The following is a 21,520-nucleotide window of genomic DNA, read 5'->3' as shown; positions in this document are numbered from 1 at the left end:
AAACGGTTATCCGACCCGTCGCTGCTTCTACTGTATTGTGATGACACATAAAGTTCCATTTAATAACACACTGGGAAATAAATGTAGATATTGTAAATTTTCTTTCAACTGGGATTTCTTACAAAGAGTAATTGTTTCCTCGACAACTCCTGATCAGATCCTGTTTCCACGAATCTTCAGACTGAAGCTTCTGAGTCCTCGCCAGAATGGATCTCAGCTGAACTGCTGCTAAAGGCCTAAAAGCTGAAAAGGCACTAGTTCCTGGTCCTCACACCTTATATACCTTTCTGTTTCCTGCCATCACTTCCTGGGATTAAAGGCGTGTGTCTTTGCCAAGCAAGACTTGAGCTATCAAGTCCTGGGATTAAAGGCGTGTGTCACCATGTCTGGTTGTTTCCAGTGTGGCCTTGAACTCACAGAGATCCAGATGGATCTCTGCCTCCCAAGTGATAGGATTAAAGGTGTGTGTACCTCCATTTTCTGGCCTCTATGTTTAATCTATTGGCTGTTCTATTCTCTGAACCTCAGATAAGTTTATTAAGGTACAAATATATCAACCACAGAACTCCCTCTCCCAAGTGGAAGTAGTGTGGCTTATGGGTGGAGTCCGTGCCTAAAACCTCACAGTGAGTGGCTGGGTGCCAGTATGGTTCACCAATGGAGCCCTTGCCTAGAATCCCCCAGCAGGGGGCTGCAGGCCTGGCTTAGTGCTACAGCACTTGGCTACCTTGCAGAAGGCCCTGGCTTCCATTCCCAGCACTGAAAATAATAAAGAAAATAACAACAGTGTAGGTGGCCCCAGGAATGCATCATGGGTTGACTGGACTCCAGCCACAGTCTAATGTGGAAAACCAAGAGAACTGTGGGTGTCTAGAGGCCCACACACTGCTGAAGGGCTACATTCCAGAATGCTGAAGTGCCACAAGGCTAGGAGCAAAGCAGGAGTCTGAAACTTCTAGCCAGAACTCTCAATGTGAGCCCACATAGAGGGCACCATTAGCCAGGCAGGAAGTTGTCTGGGCTGCTTGCTGGCATCCATACCCACTGAGAGCCTTGATTTCTTGGGATGAGGGTCTTGAGAGAAACTGAGAGTAGAGCACATATCGTAGGAAATTAGAACAAGCCCTAAATGCAATGTATGCCACTCTTAGAAGACACAAGACTGGCATGGTGGCATACTCCTGTGTACACAGCACTAGAGTTTTGGGGATTTGTTTTTGTTTTCTTTTCAGCACTGGGAATGGAACCCAGGACCTCAGCACTGGGCAGACACCACGGAGTTACAGCCCCAAGCACTCAGGAGGCAGAGGCAGGCAGATCTCTGAGTTTGAGGCCAGCCTGGATTACAGATAGAGTTCCAGGACCACCAGGCTGTTACACAGAGAAACACTGTCTCAGAAAAACAAAACAAAATCCCTCATGTTGTATACTGAGGACAGTAATAGATTTGACTATGGCTTTGGACCTGTACCCTTCCAACTCTGTACACTTAGGGACAACCATACTGAAGGTGTAATAGTGAGGTGCAGATTGCTTTGGAAACCTTGGCCTACTGTTTACTAGTTCATGCCCTATGGAGGTAGGTGTTATCGTAGAAGCCAATAGGGCTGAATTGTCAGGAAAGCAGGTCTTCAGGAGAGAGAAGTGATAACCAAAGCCACTGAGACAGAAATCCCTAAATTATAGATCTGTTAGCCCCATATTTTTATTTACTTTTATTTATTTATTTACTAGTGTTTTACCTTATGTGTGTCTGTGCGCCATGTGCATGCTTGGTGCCTATGAAGTCCAGAGCAATGCCCCGGAACTGGAGTTAGAGGCAGTTATGAGCCATCAGGAACTGAACCTGGGTCTTCTGCAAGAGCAGCCAGTGCTTTTAGCCACTAAGCCATCTCTTCAGTCCCCCCCTTAACTCTATTATAATTGAGATTTAATTATTTTTGTCTTCTGCATTCTATGTAACCCTGATCTAACTAATGTTAGTGTGATGGTGTGTAGATACACATGCAGGCAACACTTTGTACACATAAATCTTTTTCCTTCTTTTTTTTTTTTAAAGAAAAACACGATCCAACATGGTGACATGACTTTAGTCCTAGCACAGACCTTTTCCCAGACCTCAGGGAGTTCTATGGTTGCTTGGGTAGTTTCTGCAAGGAATAGGTTTAAGTTTTCCTCTTCCACCCTTATGGTGATATTTTATTTGTGCTGAAATGTGATTTTATTTGTATGTTAATAAATAAAGTTGCCTGGGGGTCAGAGCTAATAGCAAGCCATAGCAGAAGTCTGGCAGTGGTAGCACACGCCCTTAATCCCCGATCACATGACAGGCAGATCTCTGAGTGTTCAAGGACACTACCAGCATGGAGACACACACCTTTAATTTCAATACCAACCATAGAAGACCTGGAGGTCTGTACAGACAGGTAGTGACGAGAAGGTCATGTGGTTGGGTTTACAACCAATGAGAAGGCAGAACAGAAGTAGACAGACACACAGGAAGTAGGTCTCTTTCTCAGGAGAAGGATGCAGTGGCAGCAAGGGGTAAGAAGACTGTTTTAGTCTCAGCTCTTAGCTACTGCTCTGACCTCTTGGGCTTTTAACTCTGCATTTGGCTCTGTGATTCTTATTTAATAAGACCGTTACATCGACACACCCTGCTGTCCCTTTATTTCCTAGGGAGGGTCCCCGGCTCCAGTGGTGAATGAGAAGGGCATGGACCACAACATTGCCCCACCGTGCTCCTTCTTGCTTTACCTGGGGTCACTGGCAGCCTGGCACCCACTGTTGCTGTTTGTAAGCTTTGAAGACTTACGCCAGTGTAGAAATTTGGTGTCCTCTTAAGTCTAAAGCAACAGGTATAGAAAACAAGCACATCTTGAGAATGCCATAGGAAGTCAGTTGCCAGCACCTCCACAGCACGCAGGAGCACAGGCCCATCGAGATGGCTGGGTGTTGAAGGCAGTCCAGCAGATGTGCCATTAATTTCCCATGTCTGATGAATGTCTCTGTTAAACAAATCCTGCTTGTCCTGTATACACAGTTTCAAGACTCCTGCATCTCTCTCTGACCTCTAAGCAAGTACATCAAAGGTCAAGTGGCCTGACCTCTGACTGTTCCATAACAGGGTTCTGTACTGGCTGCTGGAAAGCCACCTGAAGGAAGGACCAATGCATTGCCAAGGACCAAAAGCAGGGCCTGGCTGGGGCTTGGGGGTTGGCATTCTGGCATCAGGGAAGGAGCTGCCAGGCCTCCCCCAGAGCAATCAAGACAACCTCTCACAGACATGCCCACAGTCCAGCCTGATCCAGACAACACCTCACTTCCCAGGTGATCCTAGATTGTGTCAGGTGGGCAGTGAAAACTGACCACCAAGGGGTCTCTGTCAGAAAGGATGTGATTCAAGAGTTTGTGATGGGAGCATGGGCAGTGTGTCTGAGGGCACAGCCATATGTCCAAGGAACTGCTTGCAGATCCAGGGACCATGTGGGGATTGGCCAGGAGCTACTGTTTGCTGTTGGTTTAGGGGCTCTGCAGAATTAGACCCCACTGGGTGCCTGACATCTGGGCACTTAGGAGCTGGAGATAGGAAGATCAGGAGTTCAAAGTCACCTTGACCACACTGGGGAGATTGAAGCCAGTCTGGGCTACATGAGACCCTACTTCAGAAAAAAAAAAAAAGCAACAAAACATTCTCCAGGTGGGGATGAGAGCAGCTCACGAGTCTGGCTAGGGTTTTCTCATGTGACTGAGTGAAGGCTGTGATTAAAGCTGGGCCAGTCAGGGTCCAGGACCTGTCTGGATTAAACAGAGTGCTCATCTAACAGTGATGATGACTGGTTAGGGATGTATGCAGACATTTTATTTGGATTTTTGTCATTGGTGGATGGAACTACAGCTGCTGGTTGAGCCCTTGATGCACACAGTAACCCTAGATAGGCCCTGACTAGCCCAGAGGTCAGCAGTATCAAAGCTGAGGAACTACTTTTATTTTATTTCATTTTGTCATCATAGGTAGTTGTGCCTGGCACCTTGGCACATGTGGCATCAGAGGACAGCTCTGTGGAGTTCTTCTCTCCTTCTAGCTTCCTGTGCATTCCCCAGATTGAGTCCATCATCAGTCTTACTATGCAAGGAAGAGCCTTTATGGGCTGAGCCAGCCAACCCATTCCAGTGTTTTTTCTTTTTTCTTTTTTTTGGGGGGGGTTGTTTGTTTATTTGTTTTGTCTTTGTTGTTTGGGGTTTTTTGTTTGTTTTTGGGTTTGTTGTTGTTGTTTGATACAGGGTCTCATGTAGCCCAGACTGGCCCAAAAGTTGCCTTGCATCTGAGGGCAGCTCTGAATTCCTGAGTGCTGGGTTGGGTCTTGAGCACAGGAACTTCTAACTTCATAGCTCCAGAAGTCAGTAGCTCCTGTGGTGCTGTGAAGTTTCTTAACTGTTTCCCTGCATAGCACGGTTGTAAAAGCAGGCAAATAGCGCCCCTCCCTACCTCTCTTATAGGTCACCACTTTGAATAGATTCATGTTTATCTTTAAGAATTACTTATTGTGGTTTGTGGGTTATGATCATCCCAAAACTTGCTCAGTAGGGCTTCATCTTCAGCACCACAAAGAAGAAACACTTAGCCTAATGGCACCCATGGTCACTTTAGTCTGTCTAGAATGCCTGTACTTGGAGAGTTGACAGGGTTTGTTGTTGTTTGTTTTTGAGACAAGGTCTCATTGTGCAGTCACAGACTGGGTGGTGGTAACAGGTGTGGGTCCCAGGTGGGATGACAGCAGCAGGTGTGAGTCTCAGATGAGGTGGCATCAGCAGATGCAGGTCCCAGGCAGGATGGAGGTAGCAAGCACAGGTCCCAGGCAGAGTAACAGCAGCAGGTACAGGTCCCAGGCAGTGCTTCTGTCATAAAGGGCACGAGGGCCTGGGTGCTGGGGTTGAGGGTGACGTCTTCCTCTTGTGACAGTCTGAGTCATGAGTCAAGAGGCACCTGTTATGTTCTTGGTCACTTATTGTGGTACAAGCCTGAAGCCCCAAGCTGGGGCAGGAGGATTATTAAGTCTTAGGCCAACATAGACTACATCTCCAAAAACCAAGTGAAAGACTCTTTTTTAAATAAATAAGATGGTCTATTTTAGACAAAAGCATGTTCAGGGAGGCTCCCCAGCTAGACAGGACAATGTCAAAGAAAGCCAACTCCAAGCCCTTTACCACCCCTCAGAGAAAGTGAACCCTTCACAAGAAGAGACAGGTAAGTACAAAGGTATTGGGCGGTGGGTATATCTGACTCCCAGCACCTAAGGCTTCAGGTCAGAGGCAGCCAGTCCTCCTCTAGGACAGAGGCCAGGACTGTGGTGCCCATTAGACCTGCTCAGGTGAGTGTTCATATACTGAGTGGGGTGGGGGACACCCATACAATTTCCAGGCAAGTATAGACCTAGCTCCACCCACAACCCCTCTGACACTATTTCCATTTGAACCTATGAAGTACACAGAGGTTGGGGGTTCCGCCATACCCAGAAGAACCAGGTGAACGTGGCATACTGAGAACTGAACAGCTGGACACTGCAGCAGACCATGGACATGATGGAGTCGCAGATGCTGCTGACCCTGCTGTCTGTGTGGGTAGCTTAGCTGGACCTCTGAGCACCAGTGTGTCTTCTGTCATCTCCCCACCCCACCTGAGTTGGTCTTGCACCCACAGGTGGAAGAGAACATGATTCTGCTGGAGAAGGATGAGAAGGAATCAGCAGTCATGCCCTTGAGGAGAGGCTACAGGACGGGTGCTGGAGATTCAGCACCAGCTATTGCTCCAGCAGAAAGACCAGGAGCAGAATGCCATCCTGAATGCCCAGGTGGGTCTGAGAATGTTCCTGAAGACAGGGATGCATGAGGGAGCAAGGGTCAGGGTGTCACCTCTTGCAATCTGCCCACTCTGCTTAGGCTCCTGATGTTAGCATAGACTGGGTATGGACACCTGTGTCTGCCACAAGACGTGCAGAATCCTTGGCACCTGCCAGCTGATGGCAGCAATGTCAGCTGCCATCCCACCCTGGTGTCTAGCACAGCAACAGTATCCCATCAAGGGCAGATAAGAGGGGTTCCTGTTTCCTGGATGAGATGGCTAAGTCGGCCTCCAACCTTGTGACTTTCCTATGGCCAGGAAATCTGAGGCTGGAGGCTGCCAACACCCTGTTGGATGCATTCTCAATCTGCTAGGGAATCCTGGAGCAATTTTCTAAAGCTTAGCACATGGCTTCCATGACTGTACCCTTAACACAAATGCCAGTGTAACCATCTCCATTTTCTGAGTGTCAGATTAAAGGCATGTGTCACTACCACTTGGCAATAGCCTCCCTCCAAAACATGTGTGAACCTGTATTCAGATTGTTAGCCCAGCCTACAGAGCAATTTTAGAGTGTTTGATGACTGGGTGTCTTTCAGGGATGTGAAGCCTATGGGTCGCAAACTGAGTATTTCCAATCTGTAAGTGCTTGTATGTATGAATATCTGACAATTTTCTCTCAAGTTTTATAAAAATCTAGTGAAATTATACATAAACTTGTTGGAATTGAGTGACTTCAGTGTAGAAGCTTAGTTCTGAAGTTTTCTTTGTATTTCATAATCATTTTCTGAGACTTTTGGTTTTTTTGAGAAAGGGCTTCTCTGTAGTCTTGGCTGTCATGGAACTCACTCTATAGACCAGGTTGGCCTCAAGTCCAGAGATACCCCTGCCTCTGCTTCTTAAGTACTGGTATTAAAGGGGTGTGCCATAGCCTGACTGGGAAAGTAATCCTCTTGGTAGGGTTCTTGCCTAGTGTAAATGATGCCCTGGGTTTATTCCCAGCACTGCACAGAACCTCACGTGGTGGTGCATGTCTGTAGTTCAGAAAATGAGAAGCAGAGGCAGGAGGATCAGAAGGTGCCACTTTGTCCTTTGTACTGCTGTGACATTAGTTCACTTCCCCACATTCTTAACCTTAGGTAAACACTAAGTCCTACCTAGCTCATTAGGTCAGAACAGATGAGAACCAGCACCTTTTTTTTCTATGTAGCTTGAACTCAGGATCCTCCTGCCTCACCTTCCTGAGTGCCACAATTACAGGCTACCTATCCAGTCACAATCATGTGAATCATAGTGAAGGTTAACGAGTCATTTTCTAAACCTGGCATGATGCTTGTAACCCTGGCCCTCAGGAAGTGGGAAGTAGAGAATTCAAGGCCGGCCTAAACTAGGGAGTAAAACCCCATGTCAACAAAATCCTTTTCTAAGTCATGGTTTCTCAACCTTGGAGTACTGATTCAGAAGAGAAAACTGTCAGGGAAAGGGTGGGTGGTACCCTATATCCTATGCCATGTTATACTTGGCATGCTTAGCAGCATCCCTGGCCTCACAGGTTGATAGAGGTACTTTCTTCCCAAGGCAAGCCAGCCAAAATGCCTGCATGCATTGCCTACTGTCCTCTCAGCTGTAGATCAGCCCTGATGGAGACTGCCTTGGGGAAGAGGGAGTGGTTTATCCCCTGGGAATAGATGAGCAGGCTTGGAGGGGCCTCTTCCTGAGAGAAGGGACACAGAGGGTTATCCCTACAGCCCATTTCTCCATTCACATCTCTGAAGATGTTCCAGTCCTAAAAGGATTATCAGTGCAAGACCTGCTCCATGTCATGAAGAATAAATTGTGTTCTAGAGCCTGGGTGGGACATGGATCAGGGATGGCCTGCCATAACTGAGTCAGTGTCCTTGTCCTGTCCATCCCCAGAAGCACCACTACAGGGAGCTCCCAACTGAAGTACACCAGGCTCTGAGCCAAGTCCCTACTGGCTACATCTTTACTTCACACACCGCTTCCCGAGGCTGCTGCTACACACTCACCATGCCCTGAGAACCTGTGCTTCTGAGAGCTTCTTCCTGCCCTACTAGTCACCAACTTTGGATGCTGGGAGGTCCTGCCAGATGTCAAAGATCTGAGACAACCAGGTGCCCCAAAGGTGGACCAAGGAGTTAAGGCTATGGCTCAACCTTGTCTAGGGAGCATCAAAATATTGGACAGCAGTTTAGCAGCCTGAGGCTGTTGGAACAGAGGAATACTCTGGGTTCCGGGTACTCACAAAAACACAGGATAAGAAAAGATATGCATATATATTGAATAAATATAAAGCCAAGGAAAGAACAGTCAAATTCAATAGAAATATATCTATACAAGTTACACATTAGACTGAGGGCAGGGGAAGAGGTTATAAACTCAGATCCAAATATATACAGAAATAACTCACACAGCAACCCCTTCCCCACCCAGCCCCAAGGCCACGGGCACTGAACAGCAGTCCCGGAAGCCCAGCAACGCAGTCCCAGGCAGAGCTTGCAGAGTGAAGGGGCACCAGCCCAAAGGACAGAGGCCTAGGTGTTGTCCTCCAGTCTGCTGCTGGGAGACTTTGAGCTCAGCAGACTGTCCACCATGGTGTGGGCATAGCATAGCTGTCTGCCCAGTTCCTCGCAGCAGCCATATTCCTCCAGAAGGCTCAGGCTGTATGTGTGGAAGTCCCGGTTCTTGTTGATGCAGGTCACAGCTGCCATCATGGGGCACAGAATAAGTTTGGTGTGGTCCTTGGAGGGAAGAAGGGAGTGAGTGAAAAGCTCAGCTGGGGCCTGAGGTTGAGGCAAAGGGGAGGAAGACCCCCCATCTGGTGAAAGGGACAGCCACCCCACCCAGCCACCTCAAGTACAGGCCCCTGCACACCTGGAAGAAATTAATCTGTATAGTGCCGTTGCTGAGGTGCAGGACGATGGCGCAGCTTGTGCGGAGCCATTTTTTCAGGTAGGGCAGCCGGGCAAGCTCATCACCTTCCCGGGGTGTGGTGTTGGCCCCTGCTGTCATGGTGGCCCCTGCCTTCTGCAGGTGTTCATTCATGTAACTTCGGAAATGCTGGAGGAGAATGATCTGGTTGAAAAGTTGAGGCAGGGATTGCAGAATGAGAGCCTGACCCTGAGGCAGACCCCATACCCTGCCACACCCTCTTACAGCAGCCAGTTCCCACCTTCTTCATCAAGGAGTCAGGGTGGGAGCTCATGGTGGGGTAAGACTCCATTCCATCATGGTCTATGTACTGGAGGCTGTCGCCATCATTGTAGAGGACGAGGCATGTTGAGTCATTAAAGAGTGCCCCTGTGCTGTTTCACAGAGCTGATACCCTAATGGCGGGGGGAGGGCTGTCTTAGAAAGGCAGGAAGAGGTGGACAAAGGCTGGGAATAGCTCAGTAGTACAGTGCTTGCATGTATTAGGCCCTAACAATTCTTGGTAACACAGCCACACAATTACGGATATCACTCACTTGTTCACTCAAAGGCTACTATGGCAGCACCATCCCCTGCCCATCGCACATTCTGGAGACACCTACCAAGTCCATACTTCATTGATTGGTCTACCCACTGGCTGACCCAGAAGATGGGGATACATGCAGGATCCTCAGCCTCCTCTGGGATAGAAACAGAGCACTGGTTAGGCCAGTCCCTTCTTCTGTCTTCTCAGATAATCCTCCCCAGAGCTGGGGGGGTGCACCCCATGAAGCCTGTGGAGGGCTCTGACAGCACAAACCCAGACACCCAAATTGCAGCCCAGGATGTCAAGTCCCAATTCGTTAAGTGGGCCCTTTTACTGTGTCTCAGGAACTGTGGTAGGTGTGGATAGGAAAAAGAAAACCCTAGGCTTCTAGAAGGACCCACATACCGACCAGAGGGATGAAGAGTAATCAAAGTCATTAACATCAGGGCTGGTGGAAAGCCTAGTGCCCCAGATTAAAGTGCTGAAGAAACTGAGCAGACCCAACCATTCCTGCAACGCTGGAACCACCTCAGTGCACACGAGTCCCAACTGCAGATACATGAACGTGTCGGGAAGAAATGTTATGGAGAATTAAGTCAGGTTAGGAAGTGCTGGCAGTGGGAGTCAGGGTGGTGACAGTGGGCACAAAACCCTGAGGCTGGAGCTGACCTGAGTCTCTTGAGGACCAAGGGATTAATTCCCTGGGCAGAAAGGAGACAATAGACACAGCTGTGCAGAGGTGACCTATCAGTCACCTACAGAGTGAGATGGGGCAGAAGCAGGCAGAAGGCACACCAGGAGGGCCTTGGGTGTCAGGCTAACTCATCTGGATTTTGATCTCCAGGAAATGGGGGGCTCTGCTTGCTGACTGAGAAACCCTGCCTTCTCCAGATGGGAAGCCCCTACAGGACTCACCTTGCCGCACCAGCCTTCGCTCTGAGGGCTTGGAGGCATTGACCCTGGTCAGCTGCTGCAGCATGTCACTGAGGTGGCACTCGATGGCCTCACTTGTCCCCCAAACCACTGGTTCCTCCTTTTCCCAGGGATGGTCAGGCAAGGGTCTCTCTACACCTAAGAAGGTGACATGGTCATTAGCCAGCACAAAACCACTGGAGGGAACACAGGCCGGCCTGCCACAGCTAGCACTCTTCCCACAGTACCATTGGCTGTCACTGCTGTTGGGAACTGAGTGAGGACTCGGTTGGTGTGTCAGGTATATGGTGCTTACTGAGAGGCCACAAAGCTTTAAGAGCTCAGGCCTCTGCTCCAGGATGCCCTTCCAGGACACCTGCTGTTGCTGTCCCTCAGGGAGGGAGCCTGAAGGGACTGAGTGAAGCAAAGAACGAAGGGCACCTTGTGCATCCAGGAAGGTGGAAGGATGGATGAAGCTCAGTGTAATTCTTATGCATTGTTTGCCTACACATAACTGAGTCTAATGAAATCCACACTGAAACATTAGTTGGCCTATGTTGATGGGGCTGCATTGGTCACTGTTGCTGTCTTTATTCTTGAACAATTCACTTCCCCAAACCAGCACGTGTCAGTTCTCCCGTGAAACAGGACATTCCCTAAATTTTCAATTAAAAACAGCAACAACAATCCCACCATGCTGTATTAAGAACTTAAGTGTAAAATAAAATATCTAAGCTCTGACTTTAAAAATAGACAAAAAGGGGTGGAGAGATGGTTCAGCCACTAAGAGCACTGGCTATTCTTGTCAAGAACCTGGCTTTGGTTCCCAGCATTCTTATGGAGGCTCACAACGACCTGTAACTCCAGTTCCAGGGGATCCAAGACCGTCTTCTGGCCTTTGTGGTCACCAGGCATTCATGTGCTACACATTAATATATGCATGTAAAACACCCATTCACAGGAAAAACAAAATGAGACGGTTTGCAGAATATGTAAAATCAAATTTGTCCAAATAAAACTATTGAAAATGGACGACTACTCCAGGATCACATAACACATGATACAATCTTCTACCTTTGGATAATCTGGAAAATGTCTATAAAACATTTTCATTTATTGCTACTTTACTAAGAAAAAAAGACTCCTAAAGGAGCAGTATTTTAATAGCTCCCCATAAGATAGGATCCACAAGTCCAGCACTACAGGAAAGGGAAACAGAAAAGGGGGCTCAGCAATAGCTCAATTAACAGAGTGCTTGTCTAGTGTGAAGCCCTGAATTAACATTCTCAGCTCCTTATAAACTAGCCGTGGTGGTCCACGCCTGTAATCCTAGCACTTGGGAGACAGAGGCAGAAGGAACAGAAGCTCAAGGTCATCCTTGGCTACTGGGAATTCTAAGCAGACTGGGCCACATGAGACACTCTCTCAAAAATTTAAAAGGGAAAATAAAAATTACAGCAATAATTACTGCACCAAGACCCACATGTGGGTGCCAAATTTGATGGGCAGCAGTTTTTCAAACAACTTCCTGCAAAATACTTACCAATGACCGAAAAAAAACAGTATCTGTAGCAGAGACAGCCTTGTCTCCCGGACACATTGAAAAGAGCACATTCCCTCTGCAGCATTCCTGCTCAGAATATAGAATCTTCCCTAAATCACGAGGAAGCAACAAACCCAACAGGAAAGACACTCATCAGCACCCTCTGAAAGTGTCAAGGTCACAAGACACAAGGAAAAACCCAGAGACTGTCACAGGCTGGAGGAACTAAGAAGCTGAGGTCTCTAAATGCCATGTGCAGTACTGACTTGCACCCTGGTACAGAACAAGGTGATGTTAATGGGGAATCTGTTTGATTGACATGAGGACTGGAGTTTGTTGACAGGATTATCTTGTGGTTAACTTTTTAGTTTTGGTAATTATTCTATAGTAGAGAGATGCTGATAATGGAGGACGCTGGGGGAAGGGCACATAGGAAGTCAGCTCTGTTATGTTTATAACACTTTGTATAGCCCTAAAATTATTCCAAAAAACCCAAGTCATTGAGTCAGGGGTGAGGCACACATTGGTAATGCCAGCATTTTGGCAGTTCAAGGCTAGCCTGAACAACCTGAGACTCTGTCTCAAAGCACCAAAACCAAAACTAAATCATCGCAAGTCATTTGCCTAAAAATGTAAATCTAATTGAACTAACTGAGAACTCTGTATTAAATTGGAGGTATATCCACACAGAGAAACAAAGTCCTTCAAGCTACTTCTCAAAGACTACAACCCTTAATGAAATATATTAAGGTCAAACAAAACTGCAAGAAAAAATTAGTAATTCTAAATACAGTGGCACATTCCTATAAGCCCAGCATCTGGGAGGAGAGGGGGTAGTGAGGCCAGAGATTTCAAACCTGAGGCCAGTCTTGGCTTCATAGTCTGTTTCAATAAATAAATAAATAAAAAACAAACAAATAAATAAATTGAAGGAAAGAGGAAGGGAGGGAGTCAAAAAAAAAAAAAAAGGAATGCTACCAGGTGAGGTGTCTCATGCCTTTGATCCTAGCACTTGGAAGGCAGAAACAGGTGGATGTCTGTGAGTTGGAGGCCAGCTTGAGCTACATAGTGAGATCTTGTCTCAAAAAGGAAGGAAGGAAGGAAGGAAGGAAGGAAGGAAGGAAGGAAGGAAGGAAGGAAGGAAGGAAGGAAGGGAAGGAAGGAAAGAGAGAGAGAAAGGGAGTGAGAGAAAGAGAGAAAGAAAGAAAAGAAAAGAAAAGAAAGAAAGAAAGAAAGAAAGAAAGAAAGAAAGAAAGAAAGAAAGAAAGAAAGAAAGAAAGAAAGAAGAAAAAGAAACTGTGAAGACAAAATGGGATTAGATTAATGCTCACAGTCCTGAAGGTTGTGCTGGTGTCTGTCATGTCTGTTTTCAAGAAGTATACACAGAAGCATTAACAGAAGAAAGTTTGCTCTTAGGGCAGGAGAGATGACTCAGTGATTAAGAACACTGACTGCACTTCCAGAGGTTCTGAGTTCAATTCCCAACAACCACATGGTGGCTCATAGCCACCTGTAATGAGATCTGGTGTCCTCATAATAAATAAATAAATCTTTAAAAAAAAAAAAACAAAGTTTGCTCTCAATCAGTTAAGAGAAACGCATAGAGGATTGATGATGAAAACATCAAAAGAAATGTAAACAGACTGGGAAAAGAGGGTCAGATGCTTCTTGTTCATTCTTCTACCTATTTAATCCTTTGTTTTCTTTTTCAGACAGTTTCTCTAACAGCTCTGGCTGTCCTGGTACTCGCTTTATAGACCAGGCGGGCCTCGAACTCACAGATGTACTTTCGTTTAAGTATAAAATGGCTAGACCACAAACTTGATAATAGCTCTTTCTCCCATCAGAAAACTGAATGAGGGCTCTATTGCTTCAGGAGTTTAATTTCTGAAATTCAGAGCAAACTGTAGGCAAATTAAATACTAATAAAGAGTAGTCTTCATGGAAAGTTGAATACTTAGAGACTAATGGAGCTAGGAAGAATGTGGTTATGAGCACCATTGTTAACCAGAACATCTTACTCAGTGGGCAGATGAAAAAAAATCAACTGTATTATTCAAGGTTCTTTACATGATCAGGACTGGGAAAATGAATCTCTCCATGTATGTAGAAAGTTGATTTCATAGAATGTCTTACAAGCTGTGTTCCAGGAAGTCTAACAATGGCTGCCTACCAATGAAAATTTGAAGAGTACAGTACTTGTTCAGTTCATGAGGCTAAATATTTTAGCTGGTCTTAACTATACACCAAAATACCAAGGAAGTAGGCTCTAATGCTAGTAAAGGAATGAACTTGGTGCTAGGGCAAGGAGCCAAAGAGAGAGACAGAGCTTCCTCCTTCAGTATACTTTATATATGTAGGCAGCTTCCAGAGGTACAATCCAGATTAAAGGTGGATCTTAACCTTTGATTTGTGTGTGTGTGTGTGTGTGTGTGTGTGTGTGTGTGTGTGTGTGTGTGTGTGTGTATGTGTTTTCAAGACAGGGTTTATCTGTGTGACCCTGGAAATTCATTCTGTAGACCAGGAGAGCCTCTAACTCAGGAAAGTCCAACTGTTTCTGCCTCCTGAGTGCTTGAGTTAAAGGTGTACACAACCAGCAAGCAGCTAATTTTGGATTTCCCCTCAGATGGGTCTTTAATTTCAAAACAGTAAAAATAATCTCTCACAGGTATATCAACTCTTTGGGTTTTAGTTAATTTCAGAAGTACTCAGTTTGACTACCAAGAATAGCCATCACAATAGCCAACAAAGAAGAAATGAGAAAAATTTCTTACCTGCAGGAGGCAGGGAAAGCATGCTTTTCCTAAACAAAGGAAGTATGTGGATTTTACTTAGGAAGTCTGAACATGTTCATGTAGAATTCTCCCTATTCCTAAACAGGCAGGTAAAGAAAACCACTTTTGATCATAATCAGAATGTAAAAGCAGAGATATTTAGGGATATTCTTAGTGCAATGTCATGCAGAAACTTATGTAAATTATAAAAATGATGGAAAGAAATCCCTTGGCAGGTTCATCTTGTACCACAAGGTCTTAGCTGAAAATTAATAAATGACACAGTGGAAAAAATATTGCTTTGGAAACTATGCAACCTGTCAATCTTGTTGTTCAGTCTAAAGGATAACTGTACCAATGCCATTGCCACAGATGGAAAAGAGAGAGAACAAAAATACAGAGGACTTCAAGGAAAAGACATTTTACATCACTGTATACTCTGCTCTTAGATGAGTGGTTATGATGAACTATATTAACCTCAGAATGAAGCAGCTTTTGCCTCTTAACAGGCTGACTCGGTGGAAGTGAAAAGCTCCTTCCATGCAAGAACATAGGGATATCCTGGCTGCTGTCTGTCTCTGGGCTGTGATATCACTGTAGAAAATTTCATTCTTCCCTCTTTCTCACATTAAAAAAAAATTAAATTATGTGAGTGTTTTGCATGCATGCATCATTGCACAGTGCTTACAGGGGTCAGAAAAAGGCAGGAGATGTCTGGAACTGGAGTTACAGAAAAGGGTTAGCTACCACGTGGGTTCTAGAAATGGAACACAGGTCCTCTGTAACAACACCCAGTGCTCTTAATTGCTGAGCCATCTCTCCAGCCCCTCTTTTTATTTAAAGTTTATTTTCCTAAATTGTTAATTAAAAGATATTACATTCCTTTTCCCTTTTATCTCTTCATTCCATCCCTTCCCAAACCCCTTCTAAATTCTTCCTTTTTAATTATGGGTGAATAAGTATGCTGAAATACATGAACACAACCTGTTGCATCCAGGTTTGTTGGTTGTACCTATATGGATAGTTGGCTGATCATGTTGTATTGGACAAATAATTAGGGAGCTCATCTCTGCCTTATTCTCTCAAATGGAAGAAAATTCTACTTTTTTGTCAGCACCAGGTTTGTGCCCCTGACTAGGCTGCCTTGGATAGGAAACATGATCAAGAATAGAAAACTTAGGGTAGAAAAACACCTTACTAGTTAAGAGCACTTCAGATTAAAGATGGACACAGCTTGTACAACATTCTAATAGTTCCACTTTCTTCCTACAGGGAGAGATTCATTCTACCAGTTCTGATAATGTAAAGAACCTTGAATAATGCAGTTTTTTTTCACCTGCCCACTGAGGAATATGTGCTGACTAACAATAGTGTTCATAAACACATTCTCCCTAGCTCCATTATTCTCTAAATATTCACCTATCCATGAAGACTACTCTTTATTATTATTCTTTTGCCAACAGTTTGCTCTGAATTTTAGGAATAATACTATACTATGTGGGACTAGTACACATGTTAGCCACATTGTGTCCAGGAGGATGAAGGGGAAGTGCCTGTGGAGATCAGGAAGATCACATGGTCTGTTATTAGAGCCAGGGGCACATGGTATTGAAATGCAAATCTCTGCTGGTTCACAAAAGTTCTGGGTCTGCAATGGAAAGTAGCATCAGGAATCATTGTGCTATGTCTTTAAGCACAGTTTAGCCATATGGGGGTGCTCTTGTCATTCAGGTCTCACTAGCCAATCAGGCCTACAGGTGCCCTGCTAGTCAGAAGGTGTGTAGGGTCCTTCCTGCTGCCAGCTTCAGAATTGTCTTTGAGAGACTCTGTCACCAGTAGTTTTGTTTGCCGTGCTGGTAGTATTGCTGCAGGGAGCTGAGCAGAGGGCAAGGCTGAGCTGAAAAGCAAGATATGGTGAGTGAGGGACATGCTGTTGAGTCATGGGAGACAGTGTGGTGGGTCCTCCACTTGCTGGGTGGAAGGAAGTGGTCAGATGCAGAGTTCTGCATGTTCCTGCATGATTCTGCATTGTCCAGCATGATCCCGCTCATCCTGCATGCGACAGTGTGGATCTTTGTGGTCCTGCATGGTCCTGCATAGTCTTTGCAATTCTTGGGGCTGGCTGGCAGCTTCTGAATAACTTCAGTCTGCTGCTGCAGAGCATTGGGAGTGGGACTGTGCTTTGAAATGTCCTCGGTGACATCACTGTGAAGTACTGGCACCACCATGCTTGTGTTGTTTCTATGGAACACAGATTTGCCAAATTCAAAGAGGCCTGGTCCCTCCCTTATCTTCCAGAAGTTCTACACTTTGAACATTTAACATTAAGGTTTAGGATCCAACTGGAATTACTTCTAGCACCTTGTATACAGTATTTTCTTCATAGAGTTGCACTCCCATGTTAAACTGTGATGTAGAAGAGTAGAATCAATGGTAACAGAATTGATGGTACAAGGTCTTTACAGTCCTTAGGAGACATTAATTCACAAACTAAAATTTAGGTAAGAGAGGACTGCATCACAAATACCTGAAAGATAAGTAATATGCTAACCATGCCAGTTAGAAATTAGTATGATAAGATATAAATGTTTGTTCCCAGGATTAACCAGCTGATACAGATATATATGATATATATACGATAGGATAAAAGGTTATATTGTTGACCCTCCTTTTAAAGAGCAACAACTTGTTTAAAAATGTTTTACATTGCTATGGATTTTAGTTTATTGATACAAATTTAAAGTTAATTTTGTTATACTGTGTGTATATTTTTACTCTTGTTTAAGGTATGTTTGTACAGCTCATTTAAAATTGTAATGGATAATTAAGAAATAGATTAATAATTAATCTTCCATGATAGTCAAACTTATAGTCATGTTAAGTTTTCTAGGTATACATAGATATGATTCAAATAGATAGATAATTTTCAAATACTTCAAAGACCTGCAGAATATGGCATTTAAAATGTTTTTAAAAATGTAGACTTTCTGGACAATGAGACATGTCAGCTCTTGGTAGCACCGATTTACTTCAGAGACAAAGATGGGCATCAAAGACACTCTATATGGAGTTTATCTTCACCTTGGCAAAAATAGCCATTTGGGAAAGAAACTGTTGTACCAGGACTGTGGTGGTAATCTAATTGTACTGAATTATTATTTTGATTGTATGTTAATAAATAAAGTTGTCTGGGGGTCAGAGCTATTAGATCCATAGCAAGAGTGTGGCAGTGGTGGCACACGCCTTTAATCCCATAAGATCTCTGCGTGTTCAGGGATACAGTCAGCATTGGAGACATATGCCTTTAAGACCTAGGGGGTGTACATTCAGACAGTGACGAGGCAGTCATGTGTTTGGGTTTACAACCAATGAGAAGGCAGAACAACATACTATAAAAAAACGAACCGACAGGAAGTACGTCTCTTTTCGCGAAGCTGGGACAGCAGGAGGAAGGGTGAGATTTTAGCTCTGAGCTCTGACTTCTCGGCTCTCTCTTTTACATTGTTTCTGTGTTTCTTATTTAATAAGACGGTTGGTTACATCTACACTGGACTGCTTGATTGACTGGATATGCAGTTCCCGTAGCAAGGTGACCACTGAACTTTGCTTGGCAAAATGGTCCTTCAGGTTCCTGCTTCACAGAGGAAACTGCCAGACATTTTACAGGACACAGAGAGAAGTGGCTGAGAGACTCAAGGCCTGTGGGCTGAAGACAGATGCACCGACTTTACAGGGGAACTTTGGATGACTGTCCAGGCTGCCAGCTATCTCTGTCTACACTGCAAGACTCTTGAAAGTTGCTTGGATCCTTCTCCCGTTTCTCAGGTAATTTTATATCCTTCTGAGGTCTTTGATGGAGTTGAAAACTAGATAGTTATAATTTTATTTAGTTATGATAAGAGATAAGTTAGATATAAAACCTTGAACTCACAAATATAAGATAGATAGGATATCTTCTAAATTTTGCCAAACACAAATAGACTAGTTATTATAAACAGACTAGATATTAGAACTGTAATTCTTGCTTGATAATTGTTTTGTTATCTGTAATTTTACTATGTGAAAGTTAAAACCTTCCTTTTAAAAAAAAAGAAAATGGGAAGTGCTGTGAATATCACTCTGTACAAATAAAATGCTGATTGTCCAGTAGCCAGGCAGGAAGTATAGGAAGGATAAGCAGAGAAGAGAATTCTGAAAAGTGGCTCAAAAGAAAGCTTGCTACATGTCTACACTTACTACATCTGAAACTGGTTGTTATCTTTTGCTATTACTATGGCATATATCTTTATATGTCTGTGCACATAAATAAATATGAGCTACTGGGTCCATTTGCTGTTTCTTCTATTTATATGATTACAGGGCAGACCACTTTGTTTTGAATAACCAACTAGGGGACTCATCCCTGGGAAAAACAATTCTCCCCCTCAATAGTCTGTAGTTTCCTGTAGTATTTGATCTAGGGAGAGGGTCTCATTAGATCCCCTCACACCTTCTGTGTTAGTATGTGTACTGGCCATGTTTTCTCTTCCACATGAGATCTTCTTGCATGGTTCAGGGCCTGTCTATTTTGTTAGCAGTGTCTTTGGCTTCCCAGATCCTGTATGAATGTAGCTCTGGAGGTCCAGGTCTCCTCTTCCAGAGCCCTGTGGTTGTAGTGGATGGGCTGCCATGCTGTCTCCTCAGGCCTTGATCTTAAAGGAGCTCTCCAGTTTAGCTTCCAATCACTCCACACTGGACCTCTTTCCTCAAATCTGAGGTCACCACAGGATTCCCAGGTTCTCCAAGTCAGGCTAAAAATGATGTCTGGAAGGGCATTTCCAGAGATAGTGAATATTTGTGAGCATGTTTTATGGGTGTGTCTGTGAAGGACTTGCCTGGAGGTGCATTTGATGATTGCTGTTGGGTTTGCCTCAGGGAGAAGATGTTTTTCCCAAGTGATTGGCAGGCTTGGCTCAGGGAGGCAGGGAGGCAGGGAGGCAGGGAGGCAGGGAGGCAGGGAGGCAGGGAGGCAGGGAGGCAGGGAGGCAGGGAGGCAGGGATGCACAAGCTCACAGGCCCTGTGCACCAACCCAGTTCTTGCCTTGCCTATCTCAAATATCTGTGAAGCTGAGTGGGGTGTTCATGGAGTGTCACCTGCCCTGATCATTTGCAGCCCTCAAACTAGTCCCTGGAAACTCCAGGAAACTGGATCTAGCTGAAAAAGGAGTCCAACCAAAGCTTCTGATGAAACCCAGATAGGTGGAGGTCATAGTGCTGCTACGGTATCTTTTTGGGATAGCAGGAAGCTGAAAACATCACAGGAATAGCTGGCCATGGTCATATAGGTGAGAACCTGATGGAGGAAAAGTGAGGCAGGTATACAACTAGTCTTATTCAGGACCTTCTTGCCACCAGGTTACCTTCTGATTCTTTAGTCCCAAAGCACTCTACAGACCTTTCTTTGAGTCCAAAACCATTCCAAATACTTCCTGGTGCCCAGCCGCTTTACAGAGCCTTCCAGGGTGGCCCCAATGCCTTCTGAGACTTCAGGTACTGCAAGAGTCTTGGAATGTTCCAGAGACAGCATGGGTGATATTCATAGGTAAGCTCCTTGGTAAAACTGGAAATGTTATAAGCTAAACACACTCATAACTATATTTTGAAGCATTATTAATTTTGTATTTAAAAATCTAGTTATATTTGCTATTATCAAAATTATGGAGCTTGTTGATATTATAAATTGCTGCTCTTCCTATAGATTGACAAGTCAGCGTTAGACAATTGTTTGGAAGCTCCCTCTTATATAGGAAACTGTCATATTTTGAATAATGAGTCAATGATATAGAATAAAATGTTTATTGGAATTTTTTGTTTGTTTGTTTTTTGAGAGGGTTTCTCTGTGAAACAGTCCTGGATATTCTGGAACTCACTCTAGACCAGGCTGGCCTTGAACTCACAGAGATCTGCCTGCCTCTGCCTCCTGAGTGCCTGGATTAAAGACATGTATCATCACCACATGGCAAATTTGTCTAATGTTCAATATATATTATTTTATATCTGTTTTATATATTCCATATTTTCAATACGTATTATTCATTAAACTATACAGTGTGAGTTTTAGACTAGCTGGAATTTTCTAATGGGACCTTGTCTCAAACAACAAAGTAAGATTATATTCAACTATGTGTGTGTGTGTGTGTGTGTGTGTGTGTGTGTGTGTGTGTGTGTGCTCATGCACACGTGAGCACTATGTAGACCATATTCAAGGAGATCTACCTGACTCTGCTAACATACTCAAATATATTCATTTATGAAAATGATTTTTCAGGGATCAATGGCTCACACCTAAAATGAATTGGAGATATTGTCGTTAACCTGAGGACCTCTGCAGTGGTTAAGCTGGGACCCTTGAGTGCATATTGGAAAATGTTTTCAGGGTGAGTCAAAACAAATCAGAGTTGGAATTTTATTTTGAGACAGGGTTTCTCTATGTATCTCTAGCTGTTACTGAATTCAGAATGTAGGCAAGTTTGGCCCCAAACTCAAAGAACTCTGCCTCTGCTGTACAGGTATTGGAATAAAAGTTATTTGCCACATTGTCCAATTTTAATTTTATTATCTATTTACTTATGATTGTTTGTATGTATGTGCTCATTTATTTGTGGAAAGGTGTGCATATGTGTCATGGTTTGGGTGTTAAAGTCAGAGAACAATTTGGAGTGCTGGTCCCTTCCCCTCAGCATGTTTGAGATGGGGTCTCTAGTTTGCTATCTCATGTAAATAGGCTTGCAGGATTTCTCTTGTCTGCCTTTTCTCTTGCCTTAAAAACACTGGATTATAGGCATGCACTCTTGAAACTGTATTTGTAATACACAAGTAAAGGGATGGTTGCAAAGTGAGCACTTCATGTGTTGAACCATTTTCACAGCCCTAAAGTTTATGAAACAGAGAATTTTGGAGTGAGTCTGTTTTGAGACAGTCTCACATTCTAA

General features: G+C 44.4%; 1 protein-coding gene and 1 long non-coding RNA gene across 2 annotated transcripts; one reads left to right on the top strand and one right to left on the bottom strand.

Moving 5' to 3' along the window:
- Positions 1 to 7,695: 7,695 nt before the first annotated feature.
- Positions 7,696 to 12,722, bottom strand: LOC143269272 (serine/threonine-protein kinase PLK1-like). The gene is made up of 3 exons (XM_076554384.1): positions 9,036 to 12,722; positions 8,738 to 8,938; positions 7,696 to 8,604 (listed from the first exon to the last, which is right to left on the bottom strand). The coding sequence occupies exons 1-3, from the start codon at positions 9,084 to 9,086 to the stop codon at positions 8,398 to 8,400; spliced, it is 459 nt and encodes a 152-aa protein (XP_076410499.1). The 5' UTR covers positions 9,087 to 12,722; the 3' UTR covers positions 7,696 to 8,397.
- A 4,872-nt stretch (positions 12,723 to 17,594) lies between these two features.
- On the top strand, positions 17,595 to 21,127 carry LOC143269302 (uncharacterized). The gene is made up of 2 exons (XR_013045702.1): positions 17,595 to 18,374; positions 20,857 to 21,127. It is a non-coding gene; the product is annotated as an uncharacterized LOC143269302 (long non-coding RNA).
- Positions 21,128 to 21,520: the final 393 nt, after the last annotated feature.

Source organism: Peromyscus maniculatus, chromosome 18, assembly GCF_049852395.1.
Source record: "Peromyscus maniculatus bairdii isolate BWxNUB_F1_BW_parent chromosome 18, HU_Pman_BW_mat_3.1, whole genome shotgun sequence".
Classification (NCBI taxonomy): Eukaryota; Metazoa; Chordata; class Mammalia; order Rodentia; family Cricetidae; genus Peromyscus; species Peromyscus maniculatus.
This window is presented reverse-complemented; position numbering and strand designations above follow the sequence as displayed.